General features: G+C 40.8%; 1 protein-coding gene across 1 annotated transcript in view; it reads right to left on the bottom strand.

Moving 5' to 3' along the window:
- Nucleotides 1–5,253: 5,253 nt before the first annotated feature.
- The window catches only part of gpc1a (glypican 1a), a 66,696-nt gene continuing 51,682 nt past the window's right edge, over nucleotides 5,254–20,267 (bottom strand). Inside the window, exons 5-10 of the mRNA XM_088350073.1 lie at nucleotides 18,596–18,761; nucleotides 18,399–18,529; nucleotides 13,532–13,672; nucleotides 11,290–11,420; nucleotides 10,052–10,227; nucleotides 5,254–9,106 (exon numbers count right to left, since the gene is read on the bottom strand). Coding sequence (XP_088206199.1) covers nucleotides 8,934–9,106; nucleotides 10,052–10,227; nucleotides 11,290–11,420; nucleotides 13,532–13,672; nucleotides 18,399–18,529; nucleotides 18,596–18,761 — 918 coding nt within the window. The 3' untranslated portion in view covers nucleotides 5,254–8,933. The remainder of the gene's footprint in view (nucleotides 9,107–10,051; nucleotides 10,228–11,289; nucleotides 11,421–13,531; nucleotides 13,673–18,398; nucleotides 18,530–18,595; nucleotides 18,762–20,267) is intronic.

Genomic DNA, 20,267 nt, shown 5'->3' with positions numbered 1-20,267 from the left:
CCACGCTCGCTTCGTTTGCAACGGAAAAAAAACGATACAGAGATAGAGGCTACCGCGGCGAACTCGTTTGACTTGATTGATTTGCCGTTTGGTGATAGTCGGCGTATACCGGATGGTACCCATCATTGACAAAATTTCGTTTTTCCGTACAGATTTTCTTGTACGTCGTACACGTCTTAAAATGCATGATAAACGTACTTTGTACAGCAAAAACGTACAGGTTGACAGATATACAATTTGAAATGATGTCATATTTATTATAACCAGTGTTGGGCGTCCATCCACCTGCTTATCCTCAGTAGGGTCGCGGGGCTGCTGGAGCCCATCCCAGGTTTCTTCGGGCAGTGAGCAGGGGACACCCTGAACTGGTTGCCAGCCAGTCACAGGACACATGGGGACAGACAACTCACTCGCTCAATCACACCTAGGGACTATTAACCTGACATGCATGTATTCGGAATGTGGGAGAACGGCGAGAACATGCAAACTCCGCACAGGAAGGTTCGAACTCATGACCTCAGAACTGTGCCGTAAATGCGTTAACCACTGCGCCGCTGTGCTGCCAGTATGGGTGTGTTACAGAAAAAAAAGTAGTCACAGTCTGGGGGTGAAAGGGCTAGGCAGTGCCCACCCTTGCACCCGCTCTGCCCGCTCAAAAAAAAGTGGATGTAGTGCCGATGGCAGTCAGGGCAGCGCATATGACATTTTATTCATATCGTGTATGTCGGCAGACATTTGTGTGGACTCTCCTGCCCCCTACAGCACACAATGTGTGTGTCAGTCCCCACAAAGGGAGCAGCCCCTCCCAACATATTCCTTGGTCGTAGTGATGGGAATTCCGTCTCTATTCTGAGAAGTCTTTTTTTGGGGGGGCTCGGTTGACTAAAACAACTTCCAACCAGTTCTTTGGATTAGTTTTTGTTGATTTAACACAAATATGATCATTTCTTATGTATTTCATCTCATTAGCTGCACCGCTTATCCTCAGTAGGGTCGCGGGGTGCTGGAGCCCATCCCAACAGTCATCGGGCAGGGGACACCCTGAACTGGTTGCCAGCCAATCGCAGGGCATACGGGGACAGACAACTCTAATTCTTATGTATATAATGCATAAAAGGGGGAAAAATTGAGCGAAGTTGTAATTTGATGTGTTGCTTCTAAATTGCTGTATGGAAGAGTGGATTAACTCAGAAATGAAATATCGAAATTCAAAAATATCATCTGATGATTTCAACCATGTACACTCAATGTGGGAAAATAATGTGTTTTTCTTTTGGGGTTTGAAGTAATACACAGTTTTTGGAGCACATAGAAACCGACACTCTAATTTAAAATAGCCACATCATAAAAAATAAAAATAGAAAAAAACATATACACTGACCTGTGTCAGCAGTTAAGCCTTCGTATTTCTTGCCGTGTGCAATCTTGACAGCTTGAAAACGACCACTTAGTTGAGACAGTCCATATCCAGTTTGTTGCTGGGCTCCAAACAGCATGAAGGTCTCCTCTTCTGGATACTGTCCAAGACATTTTTTTTCCCTCCAGACTGTCATGACTTGCCAATTGCCCTCACTTGTGCTCACTCTTTCAGCCCCAGCAGCCACTCGTTCCCTAATTAGTCCTCCGCCTATTTAAACCCGTCATTCTCGTTCACTCCTGGTCAGTCCGTCTGCGAACCTCAGCACTTTTGAATCTGGCTCCCATTTTGATCCAGACCTGTTTCCTGTATCGATGCCCGATCTGACCTCTGTTTTCCTGTCCCGGCTGCCCGAAGCATGATTCTGTTTCCTGTATCGATCCCCGATCCAAGCTCCGTTCTCCTGTCCCGGCTACCCGAACCCTGAATCTGTTTCCTGTATCAATCCCCAAACCAAGCTACGTTCTCCTGTCCCGGCTACCCATATCCCGATTCTGTTTCCTGTATCGATCCCCGATCCCTGACTTCTCGCTCGTTCCGATCTCCGACCACGCTTTGTTCACGAGGGCTTCCTGATTCTTCTGCCCAGCGAGCACCAGAATGCTGTCTGTTTCCTCTCTCCCTGACTTCCCCGATCCCTCAATAAAGCATTGGGTAAAACGTTACACATTTGGGACCCCTGCTTGTACTGGTCGTGACACAGGCATGGTGTATTGCATAACTAATTTTACAAGGACCAAAATTTATCACATTTTTACCGTAAATTCTGTGCTATTGTACACCCAATTCATTTCCAGTAGGTTTGTTGTTCCTGTGTAAGCCACACCAGCTTTGCCACGTGCTGCGACCCTAATATGCGCATATAAACTGACTCCCTGGTTATTTAATTTACAGTTGTAAATTTGGCTTAGATGCAAGCAATGTTCCCTCTAAGCTGCGTGCGTGCGCAATCGCGCACTACCCAGAGCTTTTCCGCGCACAAGAAAATCTAGCCAGCTCACAAAAATCAGGGCTCGAAATTGCTCATTAAAAAGCGAATTAAGTCAAAGTTACAGTGCATGAAGGTAAAAATACACGGGTTCCCCTGATGCTGTGTTCTAAATGCGGTATTTTGAAGTCAAGGTCGAAGTAGAACGTAGTTGAGTAAAGTCATTAGAGTTTTTCGAGAACCGGCTTCTTCGGCTCGGCTCACTAAAAAGAACCGGCTCTTTCGGGTCCTAAACGGCTCTTCGGGTGTTTTTTTCCTCTTTAATCCATACACAACCAAATATTATGTAAAATTGTGCACAAAATGACTTAAAGGAAGGGGGAAATAGAACAAAAAAGAAAAAAAATACCAAAATGAAAAAGTAGTGAAAAGCTGAGAAAAAACAAATAAAAGGAAGAGAAAAAATAATGAAAATTTCAGAAAAGAGACGGAAAAAAGAAAAGAAAGAAACAAAGAAAAAAAGTAAATAGAGAACAAAAAGAAAAAGAGTAACAGCTAGGAAAAAATAAACACAATGAGTTTTTTTTTTTTAAATTTAAAAAAAAAAAGAAAAAAAAACGGGAAAAAGAAGAAAAAGTTTGTGTTGCATTCAAATAATTTCCAATTGTACCAAGTCAATCTTTGTACTTCCACTAAAAATGTGATTAAATACAGTTGTGTATCGTGCAACCGACTGAATAAGCCCCCCAAAATGTTCATATTATGCGACAAAAGATACCAGGAAAAAAAAGAAATGGAAATCTTGTGAAAGAATTGTTGTAAAAACAAATGACGTTTGTAGGCCGTACAACCTTTGCAATAATACATGAGTCAATTCATTCAAAAGTGAAAAATAATTTTGCATTGCCAGAAACTCAGCAAAATGTAACGTGATGTCAGGTTTTGGACATGTTTGATAATGACTTAGTTGCCACACTTGGGATTGCTGTTGCTCACTGTTGTTTCTAGCGTTGCTCACCGACTTTGTGTGAACGCTCAGACCCGTAAGGAAAATTACAGGGAACATTGGATGCAAGTATAGACAGTAGGGAGAATATCTACCTGAGCGGAAATTCATCACTGTAATCAGCCACCCTTATGTGTTGGATGCAGGCGGATCGAGGGTTGTTTGTGATACATGTGTTGTACGGCTACGAACATTTATTGTTATTCACGATTTGCAACGAATGAGTGGCAGAGTAACGCAGTAACGGGTCTAAAAGGCCTCCCTCCACCAGAGGGCTCCAACTGTCTGTTGAACTAGGCACAGCTTTGTGCCTAATCATCCTAAACCTTCATATACTACTGTGTGGTAGAGGTAAGATTTATGGCCCGAGCCCGAACCCGAACCCGAACCCGAGGCAATTTCGGGCCGGGTCGGGCCCTGAAATGTCAGTCATACGGTCGGGTCGGGTCGGGTTCGGTCCTGCTTTTTTTTTTTTTTTTTTTTTTTTTTTTTTTTTTTTTTTTTTTTTTAAATTAATTAATAATGTGTTAAATGTTCATTAAAAATATATACTTAAACTATGTATGGATACTAGACCAAGGAATACTTGTTATAAAATAAATAATTTGGATAAAACGGAGAAGGAGCTGTAATCGCTATTTTTCCGACTCCTATGGAAATTCCTCCCCCCCTCCGATTTTAAATGAAAAAAACAACAATTTGTTTACACCGCGGGATCCAATGCAACCAGGGTTTCATTCACAATAAAAAAGACATTACATACGGATATTATAGTAAATCAAATAAATATTATTTGTGTACAATTAGTTGTGATTGCGGAAATCATAGCGTACAGTGACGTGGGTGACTTTTCCATCCGCGTTAACAAACGCATTTTGTAAAATACGATCGCGCTTTATTGTTTAAATAAACGCGATCTCCCAATGATTATAATTAGCTCGCTTTATTTTGTCTTAAAGCGTATTATATAGAATACGATCGCTTTTGTCGGAAGCGTACATTGACGTTGGTGAGATTTTCATCCGCGTTAAAAAACGCAATCTGTAGAATACGATCGCGCTTTATTGTTTAAATAAACGCGTTATATAGACTAGGATCTCCCAATGATTATAATTAGCTCGCTTTATTGTTTTAATAAGCGTTTTATATAGAATACGATCGGGGGGGGGGGGGGGGGTTTGCATAGGAGTCGGCACAACACGTCAACATCCCCTCTCAATGAAAGTGCTGCGCTAAAATCTTAAAGGCGTACTACTACTGCTGCTGTGGATTATGGCCCAATGATCAAGTCGTCAAAATGACGGACGCCTTTAAATGTTTTCGCTACCTCAAAAAAAAAAACCGTCAATGACAGATTGCAGTGCAGACACAGAAATATAAAAGATGTAAATGTTTATACAGTTTTATTTAACTTAGGCCTAGATGTTGTAACAAAAGGCAGAGTTTAATTTGTTATCATAAATCACCCCTCCTTATAAATAAAATATGTAATTTCGGGCCCCCTCGGGCCGGGCCAGCAAATCCAGTTAATTAGTCGGGCCGGGTCCGGGTCGGGTTTAATACCCCCCGGGCCTGCGTCGGGTTCGGGTGCTTTTTTTGGGCCCGATCTTACCTCTACTGTGTGGACACCAAACTTGGTTGGGTCATTGATATTTTCATATACAACTTCAAGTCAGGTTCGTTTGTGTGTTTCTAGTTTCTGCGTCATTCCATTTCCAGTTTCGGTGTTTCTAGTTTGTGTCACAAGTCAGAGACGGAGACAGGACCCAATAGTATTCGTTTAACTCCGTTTTAAAAAGAGAGCAGTGCTTGCTTCCACGACCCGATGATCGTCAGACACGGGGATAGTCGTGGGTGGCAGAAAAGCTGGTTTGTAGCCGGGACAGGAGAGCAAGGGCGGTAATCGAGTCCAGAAAAAAGGCTGGCAACAAGTGTCAGGCGGGAAACAGGGCAAAACAGGTCGATGGCCGGGACGGAAGAGCAGGGCAGAAACGGGTCCAGAAACAGGTCGGCAACGGGTAACAGGCAGGAGAAAACAGAGCAGGAGATTGTCTGAGGGTACGGTGCTTGCCTAGCAAAAGCGTAGGTTGGCAGGACGGTCTGACGCCGGTAACAGGGAGCCGGGGGGTTTAAAAAGTAGCAAGGAGCCAATCAGCGACCAGGGCTGTTGGCGCAATACAGTAACGGTGATCCACAAGGTCATGTTGCACTCAGAACAAGTTCTATTGTAGCATGTTACACCCGGTAGTAGAAAAATAATTTGGGAATCACATTTTCACATATTTTGAACAGTTTGCTGTCAAAACATAGAAGTCAATCCGGAAGCCGAAGAAATCCCGACACATATTTTCTGAAGCCATTACACCAACCACAAAATCTTGACGATTACATCACAGGTTATAAACAACTTCTTGCTCGTATGAACCGAAATGTAGTCTTGTTTCTGAAGAAATTTAAATATTATTGATCGATATACAGACATTTATAGTTGACACGTTCTTTTTCTTTGGCTACACACCTGATCAAAAAGAAATTACCGTAATTTCCGGACTATAAGGTGCTCTGATTTGGCCAGAAATTTAAAAATGCGCTTTATAACCAAAAGCGCTAATGTAGCATAGCATACGGCAGATAAGATTGGGAATGCATACAGCAGTTATAAGTATGTGTTAACTTAAGTATTTGAGCAATGTTTGATCAAACTGATTAGCATTGATGACCTAAATGGTAAAATATTGATGTCATGGGAATCGAATCTGTGTAATGTTAGAGAAAGTTCCAACACTTTTCCACTAGATCACGAAAAGACGACAGGGCGATAGACCGTATCTCATGAACATACTATTTTAGTCAAGGTGCCAGGAACACTGAATTGCATAGTGCATTCTGATCGATTAAACCACCGGTGTCAAACATGCGGCTGCGCAGCCCACCGAGGTTTTTAATCTGGCCCGTAAGACAATACCCAGAGAAGCACAAGAGAAAAAAATGGCTGCAGTTTGAAATATGTCCGCTTGTTAAGGACAAAGTCAAGCACCACTCACAAAGCAACTGGAGCTATATCATTTACTTTCTCTCTCTTTTTCAATCCGTCTCTTTTTGATCCTCTTTCTTCTTTTGAACGCTCTCTTTCTTTTTAGCCTTTTCTTTCTCTCCTTTATTTGTTTCTCTCTCTCTCTTTTACGCTCATCTCTCTTTCTCTACCTTTCTGTCATCTTCTCTTGTTTTTCGCTCTTTTATAATCTCTCCCTTCTCTCTATGTTACTCTCTTATTTCTCCTTCTTTGTTTTCTCTCTTTCACTATCTCTCATTTTCTCTCTCCCTCTTTCTTTCTCTTGTTTTTTCTTTTTCTTTCTCTATGTCTCTCTTGTTTTTCTCTCTTTTATTATCCCTCTCTTCTCTTTTTCAATCCCTCTCTTTTTGATCCTCTTTCTCCTTTTCTCCATTGAACGCTCTTTCTCTTTAGACTTTTCTTTCTCTCCTTTATTTGTTTCTCTCTCTCTTTTACGCTCATCTCTCTTTCTCTACCTTTCTGTCATCTTCTCTTGTTTTTCTCTCTTTTATTATCTCTCCCTTCTCTTTATGTTACTCTCTTATTTCTCCCTCTTTGTTTTCTCTCTTTCAATATCTCTCATTTTCTCTCTCCCTCTTTCTTTCTCTCTCTTGTTTTTTCTTTTTCTTTCTCTATGTATGTCTCTCTCTTGATTTTCTCTCTTTTATTATCCCTCTCTTCTCTCTTTGTTACTCTCTTTTTTCTCCCTCTTTATTTTCTCTCTTTCACTATCTCTCGTTTTCTCTCTCTCTCTTTCTTTCTCTCTCTTGTTTTTTCTTTTTCTTTCTCTATGTCTCTCCCTTTTTATTTCTGTCTTTTTCTTTCTATATTACACTCCTTTTTTCTCTCTTTTGTCTGCTCTCTTTTGTTTTTTCACAATTTGGTCCTGGTCCCTCTTTCTAAAACTTTCTCTGTTCTTGCTTTCTCCGTTCTTTCTCTCTTTCTCTTGTTCTCTCTTTCTTCTTTTATTTCCGTCTTTCTCTTTCTTATTTCATTTATTTCGTACTTTCCCTCTCGTGTTCCCTTTCTCTCTTTAATCTACTAGTCCTGCCCATGAGTTTTTTTCCAACCATTGGAGCTAAAACGAATTTAACACCCCTTGGCTTAACGGTCTCACCACTTCTTCAACAGATGTGAGGGAACGGAAAAATCAGAAAATCTTTCAATAAAACACTAGACAAACCGAAATGTTATTGCCGCACGGGTGAAAAAGCAGAGAGACAATTTATCAGAATGCACTATGCAAATGAGCGTAGTGGCACCAAGAAAATAGTATGGTAATATTATAAGGTCTAATGCCATTTCATATGTCATCCGTACCACTGATACTCTAGTGGTATTGCGTCATCTTATTGCAAAAATATGCGCTCATTCACAAGGATGTTCTTACTGTCGTCTCCATTGAATGCACCCGATAGTCTGGTGCGCCTTGTGTATGAAAAATATATGACAAAAGATTATTTTTGAGGGGTGCGCCTTATAATCCATTGCACCATATAGTGCGGGAAATACGGTACATGCAAAAAATATGAAAACGCACCACATCATTTCGACACTGAGTTTTGTCCCTGTTGTTGCATTTACAGTGGAACCTCTGTTCTCGACCATAATCCATCCTAGAACCCTGTTCGAAAACCGATTTGTTCGATCACCGAAAATCGTTTTTCCCATTAAAAGTAATGTAAAGTCGTTTTAATCCGTTCCAACACCCTGGATGTTTACCATGAACGTAAACATGAAGCTAACCCAGGCTAATCGTACATTCCGTACGAAAGATTATGCTAACATGAACGTGTAAAAATAAAAAAATCAGGTCGTTTATACGTCATTTAGCCCCGGGGTCTCCACAAAAAGTGGTGAGCGGTTAAAGGATAAAGAAAAGAATTATGAATAGGATTTCTTACCTTTGTGGTGCTCATGCTGTATGTATAGCAAGATCGGAAACTTGCACACCTTCTTCATATTTTGCTATTATTTCTTTCTTAAATGCAATAGTTGTACGCACTACTCTTCTTTTTTCACCTGTAGCAACTTTGCTGCTTGCACCGACCTTCTTCGGAGGCATAATTAGGGGCTAAAACACTCCGTTCACCGATATTAAAAGCGAAAAGAAGTGCGCGCGCACGTCATAACAGTTCTTCACGATGGGTGGGGGCAATCTACACTCGTACGCCGCTCAGCATCGCACCCTAGCGTACCGACGTTCGAACTCCGATTTTTTGAACGAAAAGCGAAGCAAGAATTTCTCGAAATTTTTGGTCCAGAACCGATTCGTTCGAACTGAGAGGCGTTTGAAAACCGAGGTTCCACTGTACTTTAAGGTCTTCCACCTCAGAATTTATTGAAACCAGCTCAACAAATGCAGACTATAGAACACACAAAACCAAAGACCAGTTTTTTTTCCTCTTTACATTCCGAAACGAATCCTTCGTTTTCAGACAAGTTATTGAATCGTAGCCTGCTCTGAACTCCTGATCCTCTATGAGGATCGAGTCCTTCTTTGGAATTCGGTCTGGCAGGAAGCGGGGCATCATCGACAGAGGAGAGCAACTAGGAGCGGTAATAGGAGGCGGCTCGGGGAGCATCCCGCGGGGGCGCCACCCTTGACACTGTCCTCGTGAGGGTCCGCGTAAAGTCCGGGTCGGCTCCGAAGACACTGACTGCTCAGGCACATGCCGCTTCCTGAGCCGCTAATGTCCTCACCTGGGTGAAAGAAGTACATTTGAGTCGCATAGGAATGAGAATATTTTGGCTTTCAGTCCTAATCCAGGGTTTTTCAACCACTTTAACACTTTTTTAGGGGTCATAATAGACAATAAATGAAGTTGGAAAACACACATCAGACACATCCGAACTAAGGTATCTAAAAGCATTTCAATAATTAATAAAGCCAAATTCCTTTGAAACTATAATGAATTGTGTTTATTATATTGTTCTCTAGTTCTGCAATATTTAACATATTGTGCAGAGATCTGGGGCCATAATAACAAAAAGTTCAAAAACCTGCAATTAGAACCATACACAGGGTAGGATATCTCATCTCATTAGCTGCACCGCTTATCCTCAATAGGGTAGCGGGGGTGCTGGAGCCCATCCCAGCAATCATCGGGGAGTGGGCAGGGGACACCCTCAACTGGTTGCCAGCCAGTCCCAGGGCACACGGAGGAAACCTGTGTTTGCACGTTTTTGGTAAAAGCTTGTTTTGTTAGTATTCCTAGTCTAAGTGCCTGTTTGCCTGTAAGCCTGTTTTTGTTTTGTTTTGTCCTTGAGAGTTGGATGACTTTTATTTTGCTAAATAAAAGTTCTGATCGTCAACGCAAATGAGTTCTCCCTTCCTGCCTCCGTTCTGGTCCGGTCTCCTGACAAATCAGGGATAATCATGAAGGGTAGTCTTTCTTGAAATAGCCCATAATAAAAAAAATAGAGAAAAAAATCCATTATACAGTACAGGGCTATACAAATAAATATGACTGGACGATAAATTTCCAAAATTTCATTTGATTTCATTAAAATTATGGGTCATATTATAGATTGTGAAATTTTGTGAGAGCTGCAGCATGTTTTTACTGTGCTAAACCGATTTGAGCTTCTTTGAGCAATGTTGATGGTTAATAGTAAAATTCTTCTTCTCTACCATAATTCACTCACTTGCATCCTGGAAGTCCACATCGTTGCCATCCATGGCATTCTTTAGCCTGTTGCTAATAATTTTGAGCTGCATGATTTGTTGCCGAATCGTCATATCCGGTTTGGTGATGTCCAGATCCACTTCAGGATTGTTGATCTGATTGGCCAAGCCGTCTCCCATCACCTCAGGAAGGTATCTTCAGAAAACACCGGTATCAGAAAAGTACTTCATGTGAGAGAAGGTACTGCTAATGTTTTGTTGGTAATTCAAAATGATAGCATCCTAAAAACAGGCAGGTCAGAAAAGAAACATGTAGACCTTGGGTTAAATTGATGAAAATGTATTAAAAATCTGACCCAAATTGTGTTCTGAGCACATGCAGTGTACATGCCATTTCGCCGCCTATGAACCCGTTCCCTCATTCAAAATCCTGTATATTTCTTTAAGCCTTTCAAAAAAATTAATTTACATTCTCACTGTTATGCTAAATACACCCAGCTCTACTTGATGTTGGGCAGAGAGGGTCCATTAAGATACACGCCTCAAGTTGACACTTTTGATGGGTGCAAGGGAAATAACAAAAGGCGTTCCACAGATGGAGGAGATAAGACGTGCAACAAAAACAGAGTTAAAAAAGTCCACCCATCCATCCAATATCTGCACCAATTATCCTCAGTAGGGTCTCGGGGGTGCTGGAGCCCATCCCAGCTATCTTCGGGCAGTGGGCAGGGAACACCCTGAACTGGATGCCAGCCAATCACAGGGCACACAGGGACAGACAATTCGCTCGCTCATTCACACCGAGGGACAATTTATACCGGCCAATCAGCCTGTCATGCCTGTTTTTGGAATGTGGGAGGAAACCGGAGTGCCCAGAGGAAACCCACGCAAGCACGGGGAGAACATGCAAACTCCACACAGGGGGGTGAGATCAAAAGCCAGGAGTGAAAGCTTACCACGTGTTTTGTGTCATCATTTTTATTCATATTTAGTTTCTTTTGTCTTTTATTAGCATATTTGGTATTGGAGTCATCCAAAAGTAATTGAAAGTAATCCGGTTTAAGTAACCCTACCCAACCCTGCATACAGCAATGTCCATGTGTAAAGTAAAGTAAAGTAATCATCTCAATAAAGACATATTTCATGACAAAATTGTACCAAAATATAGCACACAAAAGACAAAAGACAATTGAATATATACAGTGTCACAAAATAACCAATCCAATTCAAAGACACTAAAAAGATACTGGATTCCCACCTGTCTTTGGTATTGCCATTCCAACATTTATCCTTGTTGGCGCCCCCTGCTGCCAATTTGCTGCAAAGTGCTATGGGGAGTTGGAGCCAATACTGCCTCATTTCCCTTAATTTACTGGAGAAATCGGACACCTGAACATAACATGTACATTCGTTAAGATCAAGAACCCTTGTGTATCAATCTTGATTATCTGAGTAATTTAGAGCAGGGGTCAGCAACCTTTTCGGTTTGGAGTGCCGCACCAAGATCAATGACTCGAAAAACATTGTTTTATATCTGAAAATATCGGAAAGAGCTGTTATATGACACCAGTCCGAATATACAACATGTATATACATTGAAATAGTATAACTGACTAATTTATCTTCCACTATTCTTGTTCATGAATAAACTAAAAAATTAATGTGAGCAACATGTGGAGAGGCCTGTAGACATCCATGACTTTGACTTTTTACCACATGAATCAACCAGAATCAACCATTTTTCATCAACAATAAACTACAATCACAAACAAGTGATATGGACAGCTAGCATACCATTCATCAATGAAATCCTATTGCAGAAAATATCAAAAGTTGAAATAACAGTAACAAGGCAGAAGGCGACTTGAAAATAAGTGCTACAGAAATAACAGCTGATTTGGTCGCAGATATAAATGTATTTCCGTGCTTTGCTATGCAGTGAGCAATGTGATAACTTGCTTCAGTGGTGGTGTTTTTAGCAGTGACCAATGTTCCCTCTAAACCGCGCGCGCGCAATCGCGCACTGCCCGCACATTCTCAGCGCAGAAGAAAATCTAGCCAGCGCACAAAAATCAAGGCTCAAAATTGCTAATTAAGAAGCGAATTAAGTCAAAGTTACAGTGCATGAAGGTAAAAATACACGGGTTCCCTTGACGCTGTTTTCTAAATGCGGTACTTTGAAGTCAAGCTCTAAGTCGAACGCAGTTGAGTAAAGTCCTTAGAGTTTTTCGAGAACCGGCTTCTTCGGCTCGGCTCACTAAAAGGAACCGGCTCTTTCGGGTCCCAAACGGCTCTTCAGGTTGTTTTTGCTTCTTTAATCCCTACACGACCAAATGTTATGTAAAATTGTGCACAAAATGACTTTAAGGAAGGGGGGAAATAGAACAAAAAAGAAAAAAATGCCAAAGTAGAAAAAATAAGGAAAAATTCAGAAAAAAGCCAGAAAAAAAGAAAAGAAAGAAACAAAGTAAAAAAAGTAAATAGAGAACAAAAAGAAAAAGGTAAGAGCTAGGAAAAAATAAACACAATGAGATTATTTTAAAGGAATTAAAAAAACAGGGAAAAAGAAGAAAAAGTTTGTGTTGCATTCAAATAATTTCCAATTATACCAAGTCAATCTTGTTGCCAACATTGTCCCTCCACTAAAAAAATGTGATAAAATACAGTTCTGTATCGTGCAACCGACTAAATAAGCCCCCAAAAATGTTAGTATTATGCGACCAAAGATACCAGGAAAAAAAAAGAAATGAAAATCTTGTGAAAGAATTGTAAAAACAAATGATGTTTGAAGGCTGTACAACCTTTGCAATCATTCATGAGTCAATTCATTCAAAAGTGAAAAATAATTTTGCCTTGCCGGAAACTCAGCAAAATGTAACGTGATGCCAAGTTTTGGACATGTTTGATAATGACTCAGTTGCCACACTTGGTATTGCCGTTGCTCACTGTTGTTTCAGGCGTTGCTCACCGACTTTGTGTGAACGCTCAGACCCGTGGAAAATTACAGGGAACATTGGCAGTGACAAAGGTTTTTTGGGTCTGTGTTTGTGTGCCGGACACAGCTCGTTTTAATATCTACGCCTTGAATTCATGTTTCGTCTCGTAATGACGTTTAACACTTGATGTGCGGGGTACAACGCTCTCGAGGCATAATGCACAAACAGCATAGTCATTTTTTGCACAAGTCGTCAGTCAAAGAACGAAATTTTTGCGCTGAAGGAGCTGTCATTATTCATTCATTTACCGGTGTTTCTGTGGCTGGGTCGAAACACGGATTTCTTCGAGTCGCTGTGCAGACACACACTCACACACGGAGCAGAAGAAGAGGGGCCCTGCTGTGAAGCCTCTAAGCAACACGGCGTGCAACTACAGATGCCTAAATTTAAGGTAAAAATGCGCATTCTTAAAAAATAGTCATTATTATGCCACTGGTTAACCCTTCGCGTGTCATAGGTTGCCGACCCCTGATTTAGAGCATCGTAATGGAGGCCTAAACACACCTGCATCTCAAGTCTGAGACCTGCAGTAGGTGAGAGTTTGGACTCCGAAGCCGTCGGGGAGCCACTTTTCTTTTTCTTCGGTTCGTGAAGCGTCGGACTTCCAGTGCTTAACCCAACCGGAGTGCCACATGCTTGGAACACCTAGAGGCAGATAAACAAATACAGGCTCACTTTTCTGGAACCTTTAGCATTATATGAGGGTTGTGGTATAAAAGATGGACGGATGGATGCAGAGTTCCTACAGCTTAAGGCGAGTTCAATTCAAGACTTTTTAGGATTTTGTTTTAAAATAAAATTTAAGACCAAGTCAAAAAAAAAACTAACAGACCAGAAAAAACGCAGATAATGTGCCTCGTAGACATTACCTGGCACAGCTTTTAGACATGGTGAAAAACATCTCTTTGCTATGTGTATTGTGGGTAGTGAAGGATTTTTTACATTCGACTATAAAGGATTTTATACGATTGAAAACAAGTTACATTTATTGAGTGCGATGAAGATTTTCACCGAGTAGGCTTAAGTTTAATGAGCAGTGAAAGTTCAGGGCACCCTGGTCTGGTAGGAAATATTGTTAACAGGAATGGCGGGATCTGACTGGAAGCTGATAAGATAATCAGCGCAGCCAGACGCGGGGGGGCCCTGATGTCGGAGGACGGCAGGCATTGTTTTGATAAATGCTCTGATTTTTTTGGTTAAGTCCAGACAACGCGGCGCTCTTCTCCGAGATGGCGGAGCCCAGTGGGCTTCATTGGCACGGCCATGGGAGGAGCCGGCACACCATCTTGCGGAAAGACGTGGGCCGAGAAGAGAAGCGAGAGGACTTGAAGAGAGGGTTTCCCAGAGAATCCAACGACGCTGATTCGACTAATTCGGCCGTATTCGATAGAGTTCACTTAGTTCAATTGTTAATGAAATTAAATCTGCCCCCGTGTGAAAATGCCGGCTTTTCTTGTTCATCTTTTCCATCAAAAAAACGAGCGGGCATTGTTGGGGGCATAGGTTGTGTTTGGTTAATGGAGTCAGATAACTAACAGTAGATATAAGACATGCATCTGCTCTGAAAGGCTCGATCGAAACCGCACAGCCGTTTTGATAGTACCATTATTGTGGTCACGCGATACTGGCGCGAAAATAAATCGGTAGGTAAATTCAAAAAGGCAATTGATAAATGTTACTAAATCTTTTTAGTTCAAACAAATATAAATCTTGTCAACGTGACCTTTTTGAGAAAATTGGATTTTAAGGCATAATTTGACAATTAAGGCCTTATTTTTTGAATCGTGAATTCAATGTCTTGTAAGACTTTTCAAGGATCCGTGGGAACCTTGGTGATTGATGGATAGATGGATTGATAAATGGACAGACAGACAGACAGACAGACAGACCGGCAGACAGGCGGACAGAAAGACAGACAGACCGGCAGACAGGCGGACAGAAAGACAGGCAGACAGAAAGACAGGCAGACAGGCAGACAGACAGGAAGGCAGACAGATAGACAGGCAGACAAATAGACAGACGGGCAGACAGACGGGCAGACAGACGGGCAGACAGACAGGCAGACAGACGGGCAGACGTACAGAAAGACTGACAGACAGACAGACAGACCGGCAGACAGGCGGACAGAAAGACAGACAGACGGGCAGACAGACGGGCAGACAGACAGGCAGACAGACGGGCAGACGTACAGAAAGACTGACAGACAGACAGGAAGGCAGACAGACAGACATAAATGGATCAATAACTAGATGGATAAATGGATCGAGTCACAGATAGATGGATAGACAACTTGATAGATACATAACTAAATAGATGGATGGATCAACACATAGATGGATGGATACATAGATGGATCAATGGATAGATTGATGGATCAATAACCACATAGATTGCTAGATAACTAGATATATGGATCAATACATGGATAAATGAATCGATACATAGATGGATCAACTGATGGATGGATCATAAATAGCTGGATAGATAAATGGATATGTGGATGGGTGAATAGATGGATCAATAGATAGATGGATGGATCCATGGATAGATGGATGGATCAATACATAGAAGTAAAGATAATTATATAGATGTCAATATAGATATCTAACAATATAGATATTTCAAATGAAAAGCATCATAAAAGCAACGATGACCGGTTTGAAGAGAAACAGTGAGAAAATTCGCCACTAGATGTCCTCATCGAAACATTTACAACCTTCATCCAACGTTGCGATGTCCATCCAGTCAAATATATTTCCCAATAATCACAATTAACTCAAATTATCCATTGATTGATTAAAACAGCGTGTTACAGTTTAAATAGTCAACAAATAAAATATGTTCTTTGTTCATCATTATTAATACACCAAAAAGATGGAGACGAAATAAAGCGACAAATATTTACAGGGGCTTTTAAACGTTCTTATAATAAAATGTGACACGTAACCTAGTTTAGGAAACTAGTAAATTCTACTTTGGAAGTACTCAAGAGTATTTCGAGGCCTTTTCATGGACTTTTTTCACCCCGTAACATTTGTTTCATTTCATGAACACGACTGTAAGACTTTATGTTAGGATTGTATAATTATATTTATCCTACAGTTGACATTTAATATGTTATATGTGTTCTCAGCCATTTTTGAAGAGTTCTCAGCCTGTAAGCTGCTCTTCAAGGCCATGAGTTGTTTTTGATGTACAGCCTGTCTTTTGTCTCACATACCAATGGATACACCCTGACCTGTTCATGCCGTGACTCAAGTTGTTTTTCTCCAAAAACCTGAATATTAGAAGGGAGGTTTCGGAGACGTCTTGAGAGCAGAGCAAGCGAGCAAGCGAGCGAGCGAGGAGATTCTAACAGCTTGGTCTCCGCGGCTCTCATAATGATGATTAATAAAATAACTAATTCTAAATAACCGATTCTCTATGTCTATATCTTCTTTTATTTCAGAGCGTTTTATTAAAAATGTTGGGGACTTGAACCTAACACTTTATTATCATTATTATTATCATTACGCAAGTGAACGTCAAGTAAGCCAAAAGATTGCGTTTAAGTCGAGTCCTATCTCATAACAAGACACATATTGCATTTATCAATGTATAATGCACATTTTTATGTTTTTTTACTTAAAAAATAACTCAAAGTCTGGGAGCACTTTATATATACACAGGGTTTTACAAGCTTTGCAGGTATTATTTGTAAGAGCGCCGAATCCTAACCACTAGGCCACAGCGGAGACAAATGTTAAAGAATGGGGAAAACAGAAAATGGATCTGAAAGATGCAAAAAAAAGCAAGACAAGGAAAACAACTCTTCAGTGTATGTGAGGATGACTTTGAGGAGCATTAAATACAAACATGATAAATTTGATGTGTTTTTTTTCATAGTTTACGTTGTCAATAAGAGATTTGAGTCACTGCCGCATGTATGTAAGAATGTTTGTTGCTTGCGATTATTAGTTAGTGAGTTGAGAGAAAGTGACAGAGAAAGAGAGACAAAGAGAGAAAGAGAAAAAAAGCAGAAGAAAGAAAGAGAGAGAAAAGGAGAGATCAAGAGAGAAAGGAAAAGAGAGTAAGCGAAAAAGAGAAAGATAGAGGGAGAGAGAGAAAAAGAGAGAGAAGAAAAAGCAAAAGAGGAAGAGAAAGAAAAAGAGAAAAATAGAAACAGAGAAAGAGAGAGCCAAAAAGAAAGCAAGAGAGAAAAACAAGAGAGAAATAGAGAAAGACAGAGAGAGAGAACGAGAGACAGCAAGAGAAAGAGAAATAAAGGAAGAGAAAGAAAGGAAGAGAGAGAGAGAAAAAAAATAAAGAAAAGGGAAAAAAGAAAAAAAAGAAAGATAAAGAAACAAAACAAATAACAAACAAAAAAAATAAAATAAAAAATGTCTAATCAAGCTGCTGACAGTGTCACGGTCGCCGTGGCGACCAGTCTGCCGCGCCCCCGAACTCAAGCTGTAGCAGATCAGCTGATTGCTGGTCTGCTACTTAAGGCTGGGTTGTGGGTTTGGCGGGCGCTGGCTCATTACACATTCCCCGGTCTGCTATGCCTTGTCCTGTTTTAGTTTTACACATTTTCCGTCTGTTATGCCCTGTCCTGTTGAGTTCGTGCCGGAGGAACTCTGTACCGTTCTGTTCTGAGTGTAAGAATGTTTTTGTTTGTCTTGTCCCGGAGTTTTGGACGACTTTTATTTTGTTAAATAAAACTTATGATCGTCAACGCATATGAGTTCTCCCTTCCTGCCTCCTGCCTCCGTTCTGGTCCGGTCACCCCTTCCACTCCACTTCGCGACAGATAGATCATTTTGTCTATTTTAACTCGATTCGAAAAAACAACAACTTTAAAACGAGCAAGAAGTACGGACTGAGCTGTACAGGGCCAGAGAAGCGGTCACACAGATGCCAGGAGAACAAAATGCTATCAATTTATAAAGGGGCAAAAGCAACATTTTGCTGATTCATCTGAATCAGAATTATCTTTACTGTATTTGATAACGACGTAGTATTGTTTACAATGGGATTAGACACAGCAGTCTGGGATAAACACATTCATTTTCCTCATGTTGAGGTTTTTGAGTTTTTCCTTGCCCTCATGTAGGTTTTAGATCGGGGGATGGTGTAATGATAGTCTGTCTAGCTCCTCCTTGTGATTAATAAACATTACTTGACTTAAAATAACATGGAGTTGGGTGTTCCTTGTATAAATGGTCGTCCACAAATACAACTTTAGGAGAGGTGCTTAACTTTGACGACAACCGGTGGACAAATTTAAAACTGCAGGTCATTTCTAAAAGCTGCGGCTCATTTTTCTCTTCTGCGTTTCTCAATATTCAGAAAAACATCTTTGATTTTGACAAGCACAATAAGACCAACTTACTTTGGCTGAAACGGTGTCAATGTTCTGCTTCAACAACTGGACAGCCTCAAAGATCTGGGAAGGGATGGATAACAGAACCACGTCGAGACTGGGCTCTGTGCTGAAACTAGACGCCACCTGGATCATGGTATCTGACAATTACATTTTATTTGATCAATAATCTCACAAAATATATATATATATCAACAACTTTTTACCTATAAGGTTTTGCCACTCGGGGTTCAGATCCGCTTGGTTTGCCAGGCAGCCCTTCATCACATTGGCACAATAGTTGACACAGGGTTTGACGGACGCAAGGCCACGGCAGTGTGGGCAGTAAACCAGTTTCATTAAGGCTTTAACACATTCTGGACTCATTGGAACCTAAGGGAGGAGTATTAGACATTGAGTTATAGTGTCATTAGTTTTTTTCCCCAAAGAAGTCAAACTTTATCATACCCTGCAAAATCACAAGCACAAATCGAAAGGAATTGACAACATGATGGTCTAAAACTGGGGTCGGTAACCTATCGCTTGTGAGCCAGATAGGGTACTTTTCATAGGTAGGTATGGCACAGAGGTGAAAATCCTCCCATGCCTACCCCTTACCCCATCAAATAGCTCTGGCGTGCAGGCGTATTTATAGTTTGTTCTGTGGCTTTTCACATCAAGAACAGTGAACACAGATTATTGAATGAGCTTCCATATCAAGGTTTCCTAAGCAATGTATATCTAAAATGAGGTTGTTTTTTTTCTGGTGTGACACCTCGACTGTAAACTGTCGTTTAAAATCTGTACTATATGTACCAGATAGTACACTAGGAACTTCAGTGTTTTGTCTCCGAGCCATACGTACTCATGGAAAGAGCCATAGGTTCCCGACCCTTTCTCTACACTTTACAGTGATGGGTCCCAGTGATTCGCATGCTCAAAAATCTAAGGGTCCCAACAGAGATCTATGGGTCCCCAAAATTTAGTGTTATCAAGGTTGAAATTGCAAATCGGCTACAAATATATAATACAAATCTATACATTCATTCAGTTTTAATCATCACAGTTTATTGGTAATGCAAATCAGTTATCACTTCAAGATTTTTCAGTTCACAACAATATTGTACATTATACAAACTAATATTGCTGAAATAATTCTATTAATCTATCTTTTCATTCAGTTTTAATCATCAGTTAATTGGTGATACAAAGCAGTTATTACTTCAGATTTTTCAGTCCATATAGTCTTCGTGGTTTGTAATGCCTTCTCAAGGTCCAATCCATTATCTTCCTCCTCATAGTGTCACCAGGAATATCATTTAATCCATTTTGGCAGAAAAGACCTTTTCTTGCTAGGAGTATTCTTTTGATCATTTTTTCGTCGAATCGTTCGCTTCAACACACGTGTTTTCCTTGCCTTCGCAATCTTCCGAAGAATTTCTCCGCCGTTTTTTCGTGCCGGAATTCTTGCCGTTGTTATCACTTTCTGCATTATGTTTCGACTTATTAATGACACCTGAAGAAATGACCAATTTTGTGTTGATTTTCACCTTCCCTCGATGACAAGCACCACAACAATGACGTCATCTCGAAGCAACAAGATCTCGTTCGCCGAGATCGGCGTGCAGATGAGAACTAGAACCGCGAGACCAAAACAACAATGGCAGATGTGCCTGACGAAAAGTTTGGAGTGCGGAAAACCTTTGTTAAAAAAGGGTAATAATGACAATTTTGTGTCAAAAAAGTTGCGTCCCGGGGACGCACGTTGATTGGACACTATGCGTCCCCAGCAAAAATGATGCATCTAGGACGCAGGGAGGTGGGCAGACGAAAAACACTGACTTTACCGCAATTTGAAGTGTTTGGGACATTGTTTGAGCAATTCTAGATATTCAAGAA

Source organism: Urocampus carinirostris, chromosome 12, assembly GCF_059441175.1.
Source record: "Urocampus carinirostris isolate Australia breed hairy pipefish chromosome 12, RoL_Ucar_1.0, whole genome shotgun sequence".
NCBI lineage: Eukaryota > Metazoa > Chordata > Actinopteri > Syngnathiformes > Syngnathidae > Urocampus > Urocampus carinirostris.
Note: the sequence above shows the minus strand (reverse complement) of the source record. Positions and strands in the feature narration are given on the sequence as shown.